Source organism: Octodon degus, unplaced genomic scaffold, assembly GCF_000260255.1.
Source record: "Octodon degus isolate 3935 unplaced genomic scaffold, OctDeg1.0 scaffold00214, whole genome shotgun sequence".
Lineage (NCBI taxonomy): Eukaryota > Metazoa > Chordata > Mammalia > Rodentia > Octodontidae > Octodon > Octodon degus.
Window position 1 is genome coordinate 3265226 of NW_004524790.1, and position 11123 is coordinate 3276348.

At 35.8% G+C, this 11123-nt stretch overlaps 1 protein-coding gene across 1 annotated transcript in view; it reads right to left on the reverse strand.

Annotated features, from left to right (window-relative positions):
* Positions 1–5728, reverse strand: part of LOC101585022 (vomeronasal type-2 receptor 116-like) — a 41847-nt gene extending 36119 nt beyond the window's left edge. Inside the window, 3 exon segments of the mRNA XM_012517787.1 lie at positions 4079–4248; positions 4695–4756; positions 5614–5728. Of these exon segments, the coding sequence (XP_012373241.1) occupies positions 4079–4248; positions 4695–4756; positions 5614–5728 (347 nt within the window).
* Positions 5729–11123: the final 5395 nt, after the last annotated feature.

The window sequence follows — 11123 nt, forward strand, 5'->3', positions numbered from 1 at the left end:
TATTTGTTGAAAATGTACTTTCGATTTGATTTGAAACTGTCTCATTGCTATATGTTTATCAATAAAACTTTGAAAAGAAAAAAAAATTTAAAAAAATAAAAAAATAAAAAAATATCAAATCAAAAAAAGAAAAGAAGAGCTTGGAGTGAGATATTTGAGATCCTGAAAGAAAGCAACTTCCAACCCAGATTGATGTACCCTGCAAAATAATCTATCAAATTTAATGGAGATAAGATACTTCCATGACAAAGAACAACTGAACAAAATTATGACCATCAAAGAAATACTACAAGGAATACTGATAGATATTTTATAAAGAGACAAAAGTGAGCACAACTTTAAGAGTAACAACAGAAAAGAACCACCAAGCAGAACAAGCAAGTAACCCGAGGAGAAAAATAGAAATCCTACTATAGGCAAGTAACACAACAAAAATAGGCCAAAGCATATGTTTTAACCATAAATGTACATGACCTCAACTGACCATGCAAAAGAAGTAGACTTGAAATGTGGATCAAGAAAAAAATTGATGCAGTCAGTGTCATCAAGTAAAACACAAAAATAATTAAATTAATCAAGTGTTAATATAAGAAACACCATTTGTATGTTAATTTATTCAAATTACTTAATTAAATTTGAAGAACATAATAGTCTCCTTCATGACTGGAGAAAATTTCCCATTATTTTTCTTTAAGGTTGTTTGATAATATGCATAAAAATGATGTAAGTATAGAAAGCTTTCAACACAACCATTCTGATTTTGGTTGCTCATTGTTTTTGTCTGCGAGCACACTTATATATACTACAGTCTACACAGTCTGTCATATATCAAAGGCATACTAACCCAGAGAATATGTTTACATAAATGTGTAGGAATTGAAATTATTCCATTAGTATTATCTGATCATATTGTACTGAAATGGAAATCAATTGGAAAAGAAATGAGAACAGCTACACAAACAAGGGATAAATGAAACAACTCCCTTCTGAACAATCAATGGTTCACAGAGAAAACAATAAAAAAGTTGAATAGCATCTACACACAAACTATACTGCAGATACAACATACTCATATCTGTGGGACACAGTAAAAGCAGTCCTACAAAGAACATTTATAGCCATGCATTATCACATGAGGAAAATGAAGAGAGCCCAAATAAACAGCTTAAATTGAACCTTAAACTTCTAGAAAAAAAGTCAACCTTAAACCTCAGATGAGAGGAAAATTATGAAAATAAAAGCATAAATTAATGCAAGTGAAATTAAGATGACAATACAAAGAATCAATGAATCAAAGAGTTGATTCTTTAAAATATTAAATAAAATTGATAAACCCTTAGGCAATCTTATCAAATAAAAGAAATAAAAGACTCAAATTCATGCAATTAGAACATAAAATGGTGAAATCACAATGGATCCTGCAGAAATGCTGATTGTGAACACTTAATTTGAGAACCTATACTCTGATAAGGTGAAAAACAGAAGAAATGGACGGAATCCTAGAGACGTATAAATTGCTAACACCAAATCAAGGAGATACAAAATTCTAACCATTAGAAGGGTTTTCCTCATGACCTAGTAGGATTCATCCCAGTGGTTCAGGGACAGTTCAAAGATGCAAATCACAAAATGTAATGTAATGTCGTCTGTAACACTGCTTCTGTAATTGTTTCTGCAATTTGCCTTTGTTCTGTTTTTAATATTCAATTTAAAAAATTTGAATTTAAAGAAAAATGTAATACACCAGAGTAAAAAAGCCAAAGACAAAAAAAGAATCACATGGTTATTTCAATAGATGCAGAAAGATCATTTGACAAATTTGAATGTGTTCATGTTTCTGTACAGAGTTTAAGGTATCAGAACCACAGTCTACCAGTTACAGTGATTTCATTTCCACAGACGGGCCATGACCTCCTTTTAAAAACTTTAATGTTGACTTAAATATCTATTAACTATATAAATGTAAATATTTTTGTGTTGCAAAAGTTCTTTTCCTTTTTCATTTTGATTTGTGAAAAAAAAGTTTTCATGTGAGTCTCAAAATTCTATTTATTTATTTATTTATTTATTTATTTATTTATTTAATGTATTTAGGACAGGGTCTACAGGGTCTCACTACATAGATAGGACTTGTAGTAATTCTCCTGCTTTCAGCCTCCCAAACGTTGGGATTACAGGTGCGAGCCACCACGCCCAGTCTCAAACACCATCTCAGCGCACCCTGGTGGCAGGTCCAGCACAGAAAACCAGGGATTGAACCCCTGGCCCCTGTGTCTGTCTAAACAGGTGTTTTGATCCGCTGAGCTTTCTGGCCCACCCAAGTCTCAAAATTCTTGCTTTGAGTAAATATCTCAGTCTGGATATAAAATATTCTTTGAAATTACATGTTTGCTGTTTTCCGTCCCAGACTGGATGGAGGCAGGTAGCTATTTTTATCCCCCCAAGAATAAAAATAAACTTCCTGTCCAACATCTGTAAAATATTTGTAAGACATAACCATACTACATTTCTGATCAGCTCCCAGTTCTCCTTTATCTAAAGCTCAGGACTGATTGCACTTGGATGCCTAGATGGTTATTGTAGCCAGAATCGCTCCTTACCTCTATCTTGTCCCCTAGTAATATTCCACCCATTGAACTTAAAGCTGCTCTTTGACTATACACTCCCAGTAGCCCCAGAAGCACACAAAATCCACTGAAATCTACTTCTCCTCTGCACATCCATATTGCAGTGGTCCCTATACTGATGGCTGTACTTTGATTAAATAAAAATCCTTCTTGCAATTTCCAATGACTGCCATTTGTAATTTTTTTTCTGAAACAAATTTCTGTAGGTTCAACTCACTCCTCAATGACTCAATCACCCCAAAGTTTTCCTCATGTATTCACTATGTGAGAAACAACATTCACCAAATAGCAGAACCAGAGTCTGTATATTAAACACACTGATAACATCAAACATACTTTGAGATAAACAAAAGCAAACAAATACATATAGGGTATAATAGCACATGCCCATTTTACACCTGCTTAGGAGACTGAAGCAGGGAGAATCCTTCATCCCAAAACATTGCTATAAGTCAAGGAAACATAGTAAGATCCTGTTAACAAAAACTAAGTTCCCATGAGGCAAGTGTCCTACAATAAAAATATAAGCAAACACCTGAAAATGTTGAGAAATGCAATATAGATGTAGCACCATCAAAAGAAAACAGAGGACTAAATTCCTAACCTTGTCATCTCTTCACTCAAACATGAGAAGTAGCCACAGGAACATTTGTACTCACAGCATTGATAAAAGGCATAAAAAGCCCATGTTTCAGTAACATCCCTTGAACCCACAAGGCAGAAGTCATATGCCAGAACCTTTTGAGGGTTTGCAAATCCTATTTGTAATCACATATCTGGCTACAAAACTGATGTGCTCATATGTCAACATAGAATGCTCTTCTGCTCAGCAAGGGTACACATTGGAAGGCAAAATTCTCATAGATGACTCACCCCCTACTTCAGGTCTGGATTACTGGTACAAGTGTCATAGAGACCTTGGTATGAAAGGAAGAAATAGCTTATATGAAATAATCACTGAATATCTACACTGAGAAAGAGGGTGTCAGAAACAACAGTGAACACACAGTATGCAAAAAAGGAGTAGCATGTACAATCAAAGAAACACTAGTTCATGAGTTGTGTTAAGGATGCTTGCTCTAGTCACTTAGCACTGATTTTGATTCAATGGTTATGTTATAATTCTTGGGAGTGGCTCTTAGTGTCATGCAGTGGCAGACAGATAGGACAAGGGCACAAATACTGAACCAGTGTTGAGTGGTGTCTCACTCAAGTTGCAATCCTCAAAGCAGGAAGTTAAGAAAATGAAAACAATATCTTCCTCTCACTTTCCAGAAGTGAAAAAGAACTACTAAAATGCACAGTAATTTACAGACCATTCTGTTCATGTGTTTGTAGAAAGAACAAGACAGAAATATAAAGAATGCTGATGCACTAAATCACAAATTAATTCAGAGAAATGAATAATATTGATATTCAAGAAGAAAATAATTACATGAAAAGACACTTACGGCAAAATTAAGAAGTGCTTCACAGGCTGTAGATCAAAGAAGCCAGTGCTGTATATATAGACATAAAGGGATAACAATCCCCCAATCACCACATCTCCATCCTTCTGCACGTTGGTGCTCCTGTTGTGAAAGTAGACTTCATTATCAAAATTGCACACCCGGAAAGGAAGCTGCAGGAGCAGGAAAACAAAAATTAAAAGGAACATTGTTGAAGCATCTACAAACCCTTAACTCTTGGGAAAGAGAAAACTTGTAGTTTCAGTCAAGGATGTGTAGATCTTATAGTGCTTTGTGTGTTTGACTCAAGTGGACACACTTGTGTCCCAGATTCCCCTCAGCAAATCCTTTTCCCTGCCTCAGGAGAAATTTTCCATCATTTCTCTCCTGGGCTCTACATCTGAGGCCTGGGGTTGAGGTGAAAAACACAAATTGGAAATTATAATTTAGCATGATTCTCTCCAGTTAGAGGCACTATGATTTCAACAAGTTCACAGATAGCAACATCCCAGGGGCCTCCTCCTCCTGGGCAAATTTGCTAAGCCTGGCCCACTAAGTCCTTTGCATAGATGTCATTTGCAATTTTGCTAATAGATTACATGGGATGATTCAAGGATACGTTGTCATTGTCATAGTCTGCAAAAGCCAACACCAATCCAAAAATATCTGGGGTATTATAATCTAGAAGGCTTAAGATAAAGAGTTGCAGCATTACAAACCCAAGGTTTATTGCAGGCACAGAACTTTTCTTGTAATTACATATTGTCTGTGTACCAGCCATTCTGGAAGCACATAGCTTCGTCTATTCCCCATTGCTTGAAGTACTAATAATTAAGCTGAACCCAGAAAATCCAAATTAGTAACTCAAGAAGTAAGATGTACATATAGATGTTATAGATGTATTGAAAACTATGGAGGGAGGATGAGGGAGGAATCGAGTGCAGGAGAGGAAGAGAGGTAAATGGACACAAACAGATAGGGAGAGAAAGACATGGTAGTTCAAACTGGCCCCATGACAATCCTCCTCTGAATTCCAGGATTACGGGGGTGAGTCACCTCCTCCAGCTTTAAATTAGACCTTTTCCCTAATATATTTTGTTTTCTTTCTCTCCTGTTGAGTCATTTCAAATATCTACATTCCATAGTTTTATTCTGTTGTGATCAACCATTTCTAAGTTTAAAACCTTGACTTCTTCCATTATGTAGAATTTAATCAGAGAATAAGTCAATGAAATAAATTTATTTTGTGTTACCCTAAGGAAAAGAAACAAAGCTGGAAATGACTTTTATAAGTCCCTTCACCCAAATAATTGAAGAGCAGGGACACACAGAGAAAATTTAGAGCCATGGAACTCAGCGATTTTTTTTCAGGACACAGAAGTTATTCTGCTAAGGGAGCTGTAATGTTTGAATCAAAACCATTTTTCATTTGCTATGTTTTGCACTGAGTGGACACAGTGTAATTTATTGTGTACCTTAATCTTGGTATATTAATATTAGCTTGTAAGTAGTTATCTTAATGTGAATTTACAGCCTACATTTCTGCAATGCTTTATAAGGCAGGAAGTCCGAAAACCCCTCTCTTAGCTTATAGTTTTCTTTGACAAAATTCACCAGTGTGGACAGGAGGTCTTCGGCTGCTATGTCCACCATAGCACTAGGGATGATATAAAAGAATTTTGCAGCCCTCGTTTCCCTACAAGCTTCTTCCCCAGAGCAACTCTCACAGATCTTTCAATCTCCAGTATGTTCTATTGCTGTTGTTGATCGGAGCCATGCATGACCTGCTGTGAGCTTACAATTGTCTCAGCACCTCCTCTCCAGATTTATCTAGCACTCCAGCAGTGCTTGAAAGTGCTCAGGAATAAAGAGTCTTCAGGGTTCTCATAAGTCTAATACCCATCGAGTATCATTTTTCATTTCCCCCCAAACAATCAGTCTCAAAAAGAAATTTTTCTTTCTTTCTTGCTTGCTTGCTTTCTCTTTCTTGCTTTCCTTCCTTCCTTCTTTTTTCTTTTCTTTCTTTCATTTTTTCCTTGTTTCTTTCTTTCTTTTGTATCCAGCTCAGCCTGCCCTGTGGGCAGGGCTGGCATGGTTTGAGGTTCTGGAGATCAAACTGCAGTCACTTCACCTGCCTAAGCCTACCTAAGCAGATGCTTTAGGCCACTGAGCTATCTCACTGGCCCTATTCTTTTTTCTGTCTAAGGGCTAAGTAGAAAATATCTTCATCCTGATCCTCTTCCATTTCTTCTGCACTGTGATGCTAAGCATTGTGATTGATGAGCCCTCTCCTGATCACAAGTTTCAATTCTTGTTTGGTTCCAATATCCTGATTTTATTTGTCTTCAGACAGGGTTACTCCTTTTCTGTGTCTACAATGCAGGTTGTTCAAACAACTAATTGAAATCCCATATTGTTGGCATTTCATTACCTGCAAGAATGGTACTGCAAGGACTAGTTCTACAGATTATAGAGGTGTCCAAGCATTTGGCCCACAGTCAGTAACGTTCCTTCAGTTGACAGGTGGTCTGTCTTCTAAGTGTGCTCTCCTGCAGTTCCACCCACATCTGCTAACTAATCAGATTACATGGAAACCTGAATGAAGCTAGGCCAGATTTTCTGTTCTTTTTCATGTAGTTCTGGGTCATGCAGATCTGCACGGTTGTCTGCCCGCAGCATTTGCACTAATTGCTTGCAAACTCTATTAATACTATTTTGAACAGATATGGATACCCTTCGCTTTTTCATTTTCAAACAGATTAGACAACAGAAAATCAATTAAGTATTTCATTTAATGAAAGGAGAGTAAACAAGGTATGACAAGAAGATAAAACAGAAATGAGGAAGAGAGACAAACTTAAATTTCAGTGTAAGCAAGATTTATTTTAACAAGTTGGTTGGACAAGGATTTAGTGTGAAGGTTCTGCAAAGTTCAATTAAGAACCAGAAGTGAAATTGTCCCTCTATCAGTCTAGGATGATAAGAGAAATAACACATTATTTTTAAAGTTTTAAATTTGCTGAAATTTGATAGGCTGATTTAAATTTTAGAAACAACTACAAAAATAATGAAAATTATTATATCTCCATATTTTATTTTTACTCCTTCCCTCCATGTTTCCATTTTTTACTCTTCAGCTACTCTCATTTCATGAATTTAACACTCTAACTTTCATTCATTCAGTCATCCTTTAAGACACTCATCTGTCCATCCAGCCAGCCATTCTCTCTTCTATCTGATCTTCCACTTTATCGAAGATGCAGTTTTTAAGGTACATATTAAACATCCTACAAAGAAAGAGAATTAGTCCATTGATTTTTTAGTCCATTGATCTTGAATAAATGTAAAACCACTAAACTTAAACATGCATAGAACAAGTTCATAAAACAACAGTATATTCTGAGTAATTTTTACTCTGTATCAAGTATTCCATATTATGAGTAAAATTTCTAAAATTCACAAGTGATAGAAAAATGATAACTTTTATATAGCCCAAGAAATATTTTACATTTTAAAAATAATTTTATTGAGAAACAAATAGCACTGAGACAGTTTCAAAACCGATTCATGGGACAGTTTCAACAATTACTATATTGCATATTGTTTTCTTAGTGGTTACTAAGGATAAGTCATGTACTATCTTTGCATAGTATGAGATGCAGAAATGATATCCTGTCCACAAACACTATTAGAACAAATCTTTGTATTCATTGAATTAAGATAAAGTAGATGTATATCTATCCTAACTATTTTAAACATACAGATACAAAATAGTTCTTCATTTGTATTCCCTTTTTCTGTTTAGTTTTGTCAGAGAAGTGTATTCCATTGTCATTTAAATATTGTAGGTGTGTGAATTCAGCAAAATGCTCCAATATAGTCCAGTAGTCTATAATAGTAGTGGGTTTTCCATAGGACTGGCAATGTCAGAAGTTGTTAACTAGAGCCTTTTTTTTTTTTTTTTTTTGCGGAACCGGGGATTGAACTCAGACCCTTGCGCTTGCCAGGGAAGCGCTTATTCCACTGAGCCACCTCCCCGGCAAACTAGAGCCTTTTACAATTCAGCATATTAATATGGCTTACTTTATATACCTCGTTTTTATACTTTTCTGCTGGATGGTTAAGACCAAGGTAAAGCAAGACCTATATAACAAGAAATAAAACATTTGTATCTGACAAGTTCAGTCAAATCCCCTCAGGATTTATCCTGAAACCCTGTACCGCAGCCTGTAGATTCTTTGTGTCAGCCATGTTGGTGAGTCACGGCCATTGCTTGACAAATTTGCTCTATATGAAAGCCTGAGAGAATGTTTTCTCTCCAAGTGACTCTCCTTAGGCACACTCTACTTCATGATCACTGTCCTCTGTGGCCCCATAATCTCCTCGATCAGAAAACTTGGGACAACTGAGTTACATGAAGTTACAGTACAGTTTTTTCTATGTCCTGCCAAGAAATACTTTTAAAGTTATTTTCTAAAAATTCTGAGCAATTTAGAAATGTCTAAACATGTTTTCATTTATGAAAATGCAAAGCCTTGAATAGTTCCATACAATTACTTTATGGCAAAAATATTGAGATATTTTACTGAACACAAAAGAAATAAAACAAGCCGATGATTACGTTTAAAATCAAGCACTATGTTAACAGTATAAAGTCAAAGAAGAAGAAACTGTAAATTTTGGGAGAAGATAAATCTATGATTTCAATATGATTATACATTAAAAATCTAACAGCTTCAATGAACATAACCAGGAATTAGGTAAAATTTGATAATAAATACAAATGTTTACTTGTAAAATGAAATAGAACATGAATATTTGGTGTATAAGTCAATTTCCTCTCACATTGCCAACAAATGCTAAAATCTCCAAGGGTGTGAAGTAAAACTTACTGCAAACATATTATTTATACATGTACATTATGGTAACAAAACAGGCTGTAGATACGTGTCTCAGTATAAATCATTAAGCAAGAAAATGGAAAGATCTGATCAACATTAATATAAATACTCACCGTAGCATATGACATCCTAAATTGAAATACTAGTATAGTGCTGTTTTATTTTATTTTTCTTTTCAAACAGGGCCTCAGTATGTAGTTGAGGCTGTCCTGAACTCATTATGTAGCCCAGTATAGCCTCCAACTTACAGTGATTCTCCTTAGTCTCCGGAATGCTGGGATTACAGGCAGCTACAACAATACCTGTCTTAGATTGTCATGTTTAAGTTTAAAAGTCATTTTTCTTTCACGAAAACAATTTTAATTAAGGCAAAGAGAAGTTTGGTTAACAGGATTGTTGTTGTAAGGAGTAAAAAAAAATCAGCTGTTAGCAACAATATTTTGACTTTGTAGAAGTTGTTTCTTTTTGGTCAGAAAAGGATACGCAGGTTGTACCTTCCCCAGCAGGGCAAGATAAAAGACAAAGACACCTCATCTAGTGATACTGCTCTTTACAAATAATTTTTTTTTGAACCGGAGATTGAACTCAGGCCCTTGAGGTTGCCAGGCACATACTTATTCTACTGAGCCATTCCTCCAGCCAATACTGCTCTTTACACCAGGCATAAGGTTAACATGCCTTCAGTGCTTTGTCTCTAGGTTGTTGCCCATTGCCAAGGAACACGGTCCACAGCACATTTTCAAGGACAAATGAGGCAGGAGAAACAGGTGCAAGACACTGAGGAACAGCAAGCATCCACAGCTTCAAAGTTCTGCATGGAAAGGGTAATCCTTGTGGTTGGCACAGAGCCTCTAGTTCCTTTTGTAGCTGAGTAAGGTTGCCATGTCCTCACTGCTCAGCTCAAAGTCAAAGACCTGGAATTTCTTAGCAATGTGGGTTGGTGTCACAGATTTGGAGATCACTACCAATTTCATCTGCATGGGGAAACAGATCAGCACCTGGGCAGTAGTTTTATTGTACTTATATGCAATAGCTTTAATCCTGGGATCTTCCAGGATGGAAGGGTCTTCTGACTTAGCCCAGGCCTATCAGAACCGGGGGACTATAAGCAGTCAATACAAAGTCTTAGTTAGAACATGTGATTAACTAAATCTTGAATATTAAAAATACAGAGAGAGAGAGAGAAAGAGAGAGAGAGACAGAGACAGAGACAGAGACAGACAGAGACAGACAGAGAGAGAGAATGGGACCTCTATGAAAAAAATGAGAAATTATAATTTTTTACTTTTTTTTTGTATTTTAAGGAAGTCTACAGGGTGTTAAGGGTCTCATTACTAATTGGACTTGTACTGATCTGCTTGTTTACAGCCTCCCATGAGCTAGGATTACAGGTGCGCACCACCACCCCCAGTCTCAATGTCCAGCTCAGCGTGCCCTCCTTGCTTGCAGGAGCTTTAAGAGAAATGATAATTCTTGAGTTGGAGTACAATTAGTAAAATGAACTCAGAAATAGAGTGATGTACAGATAAAGTTATCATACTTTAAGATCAATAAAAACAATACGAAAGCCATGAGGACAAGATAAAATGAGTTAAATGTTTTATTAAGTTCATTGATATACTACAAGTACCCATGCTTATCACATCCATCAGAGAGAATTTTTTCATGTACCTGATGTAAGTAGATTCTTTTTCCCATTTTCCCTACCCTTCTTTCAAAACATCTTTCTTTCCTTCTTTACAAAAGTTTTATTGCCTTTTTTTTCTTTTGTCATTCTTTTCTTGTCCCTTCCTCCCATCACCCCCATGCCTTTCTTGTTCTCCTTCCAATTTGTACATGTTTTTCTATTTCAGAATATCTAATATATATATATATATATATATATATATATATATATATATATATATTTGGCCCTTAATTACACTTTTAGTTTCTCATATCAGAGAAACAATGCAGTATTTATACACGTGAGTCTGATTTATTTCACTTAAGAGTGCTGTCTCAAGGTACATCCCTGTAGTTAGAAAAGACTCGAGATTACTCTTCTTTATGGAAGAGTAGTATATACCATTGTATATAAAAAAACCCCACATCTTATTTATCCATTCACCAGCAGATGGACATTAGGGCTTCTTTCAAGATTTGGC